Here is a 3,114-nt window from a genome sequence, read left to right as displayed (position 1 = left end):
GATAGTACTCATATAGGACAGGCATTGATAATATCTAAAATATGTCTATATCTTTGCAATGGAAGCCAAGGTTTCAAGATTCAAAAAATGTGAAGCTCCTTCTATGTTATTCTCCTATTTTATCTACTCAGCTTTACAGAAACTTTACAAAGTATCTAGACTTAACAAAGACTCGTCTGACAAAATGTCTCATCAATTGCATTGAGATATTTGCATAAACCAGCATGCTTTTGGCGATTAGAACCAAGATAAGTTCTTCTATTTTTGAGGTGGGAAGACATTATCCTGAAATAGAAGTCGAGTAGAATATAGTTCCAGCACCGTTCCATTGAGTCCCGTTCCCACCACCACATCCCAAACCAATTTCCTATATTCCCTCCCAGCATTTTCTTCATGCAAATATTATGTGCATATGTGCACATAAACTAATTTCTATTTATTTCTTACAAAAAGGTCACAACTAAACAAAACATTCCTCTTTGCTTTTCTCACTCAACGGCATATCTTGAAGATCTTTCTTTCAATGACATGGAAAACTTCCTCATCTTTCTTACAGTTGTGTATTATTCAACTGAATGAAAATTCCACAAATTATTTAGTAAGTCACCTTTTGCTATCCACGTGGGATACCAACAAACTTGTGTGACTACTTGTGTAATGATGCAGAATAAATCTCTAAACCTGTGTCATACAGTATGGAAATAATAATTGAGAATACTAGGTATGACAGACACGGGGGCTAGGATGGGGCAATATTGGAACTGAGGAACGTGGATTAAGGAAGTGTAGAGCTAGAAGACAGCTTGGTAAACTTTCCCTGTGAAGCAAAGTAGGGAAAAAAATCCACAGAAATGAGCCAATAAAAGATGCAGCTGTATTAACAGACATCCTGCCCTAAGAGTGCTAAGAAGTCAGGGTTGTAGACTGTATTATTCCGTTTCTGTTGCTTTTGACAAAATACTTAGAACTGGGTGCCTTATAAGAAAACAAAATTTATTGCCTACAGTTTCAGAGGCTGGGAAGTCCAAAGTCTAGGGAACACTTATGGTGAGGGTCTTCTATGGTGGTGGCTTTACAGCAATCCAGGGGTCTCACATAGTAGAAAATGGAGGAACTGAGAGAGAGAGAGAGACCTCCTCATGAATTCTCCTTTTAAAGCCCTCTGAACCATACCCATGACCACCATTAAAGCATCAATTTATTCGCATCTCCAAGGCCACACCTTTAAATTACCACAATAAGATTTCCCACCTTCTAAACACTGTTACAGTCAGGGACAAGTTTCCAATATCTGAAACTTTGTGAGACACAATTTAAGCTTCAATGAGTTTGGGGGGGGACATTCAATCCACAGCATGGACTGAGTTCACTTTCATAACTACCAGGTGAGAAATCCCACAGGGAGGTACTGTCACTGTTGGACTCTGGAGGCACAAACCACAAAAAAAGGTTCAAGCTTGAGGCTGGAACTGCATTCACTCGGGAAGCAATAGTGAGCTCTACACAGCAAAGAAGACATCAAGGTAGCACAAGACAGAATAGGTGAAGACCACCCCAGCACCTGGAATCACACGTTTATGTCAGTTGCCAGAGAATAAATCACACTTTCCTTGCTTTGCCCATTCACAGATTTGATCATTCTAAAACTCACACATATTTTCTATATTAACATTTGTCAAATGTATTTTGTGAAATGTGTAGTAACTACAGAAGTGTGAATCAATGTAACATTCCATTTAAAAAATAATAAAGTGAACTTTCATGCAGAAATTATCCAGTTACAAATTGAAGCATGTCAGTAGTCTAAAATACCATCACAGATCACAAACTACTAGATGCTGACAATAATCAGTTTAGGTTTGAATTAGTACCTTTCAAATACATGATGAGTATTGTCCCAAGCCCAGATCTAATCCTTGAGAAGTTGATAGCAACGTTTTATGACATCTTGAAAAGCCTGTATGAACTTGTCATTCCGGAGGGTGAAGATAAAAGGGTTCAGAAAAGGGGTCACCACTAAAACCAGCAGTGACGCTACCCTGTTGTACTCGGCTGCCTGCGTTTGCTTGGGTTTCACATAGAGGAACAAGCAGCTGCCGTAGACAATCACAACAAAAGTGAAGTGGGAGGCACAGGTGGAGAAGGCCTTACTCCGGCCAGAAGCCGAGGGGATCCTGAGGATCGTGGAGATGATGTAGGCATAAGAGACAATTGTAGGGATCAAAGAACCAATGATAATAAAAACAGCCATTAAAAAAAGAATAAACTCTGAGAAACGAGTGTCATCACACGATAGTTTGAGCAACTGCCCTCGGTCACAGTAAAAATGGTCTATCAGGTTTGATTTGCAGAAGGTAACGTGAAACGTGGCATAGACTGGCCAGATTTCAGAAAGGAACCCAAACACCCACGACACGATGACCATCCACATGCAGGTGCAGCTGTTCATAATGATGTCGTACCTCAAAGGGTTACAGATGGCCACATAACGGTCCACAGCCATCACTCCCAGTAACGCGAACTCTGAGGTACCCAGTGAAAGGTACAAATACAGTTGTGCTCCACATGCAGTCAAAGATATCATCTGAGTCCTTGAAAGCAGCAACCCCTGGAGCATAAAAGGGACAGCAGTGGATGTGGTCAAGGTCTCCAGAATGGACAGCTGGCCAAGAAAGAAATACATGGGGGACTGCAGACGTTTGTTAACACAGACAGTGATGATGATGACCGTATTTCCCAGTACTGCCACTGAGTAGAAGAAGAAGAAGATGGCTAAAAGGAAATGGCGTAGTTCTTGGGAGACAGGGAAGCCTAAGAGAAGAAATTCAGTGACACTAGAGTAATTCCCCAACATTTAGTTCTGAGCACTTGGTCCTTGGTAAATCTAAAGAAGAAAAGAGAGATAATACTACTTTTCATCTCAAAAGAGTAGACACTGTTTCCAGTGTCAAACCATGACATGAAAGCCCCTCTCATCCCCCACTAAGCATGCACCTGCACTTCTCAATCTGCAGCTCATCTGCCTCCTACTGTACTGTGAACAGCCAAACTGGCTGTCTCTCTCACCACAGCATGCTTCTTTTTATGATTAATACACATCCATCCAGAATGTCC

General features: G+C 41.0%; 1 protein-coding gene across 1 annotated transcript; it reads right to left on the bottom strand.

Annotated features, from left to right (window-relative positions):
- Positions 1-1,909: 1,909 nt before the first annotated feature.
- Positions 1,910-2,854, bottom strand: LOC103598897 (putative olfactory receptor 9A1). The gene has a single exon (XM_008582960.1). It carries the CDS (start codon positions 2,852-2,854, stop codon positions 1,910-1,912), a length of 945 nt encoding a protein of 314 aa, XP_008581182.1.
- Between the last annotated feature and the right edge of the window lie 260 nt (positions 2,855-3,114).

This window comes from Galeopterus variegatus, unplaced genomic scaffold (assembly GCF_000696425.1).
Source record: "Galeopterus variegatus unplaced genomic scaffold, G_variegatus-3.0.2 Scaffold2774, whole genome shotgun sequence".
NCBI lineage: Eukaryota > Metazoa > Chordata > Mammalia > Dermoptera > Cynocephalidae > Galeopterus > Galeopterus variegatus.
Note: the sequence above shows the minus strand (reverse complement) of the source record. Positions and strands in the feature narration are given on the sequence as shown.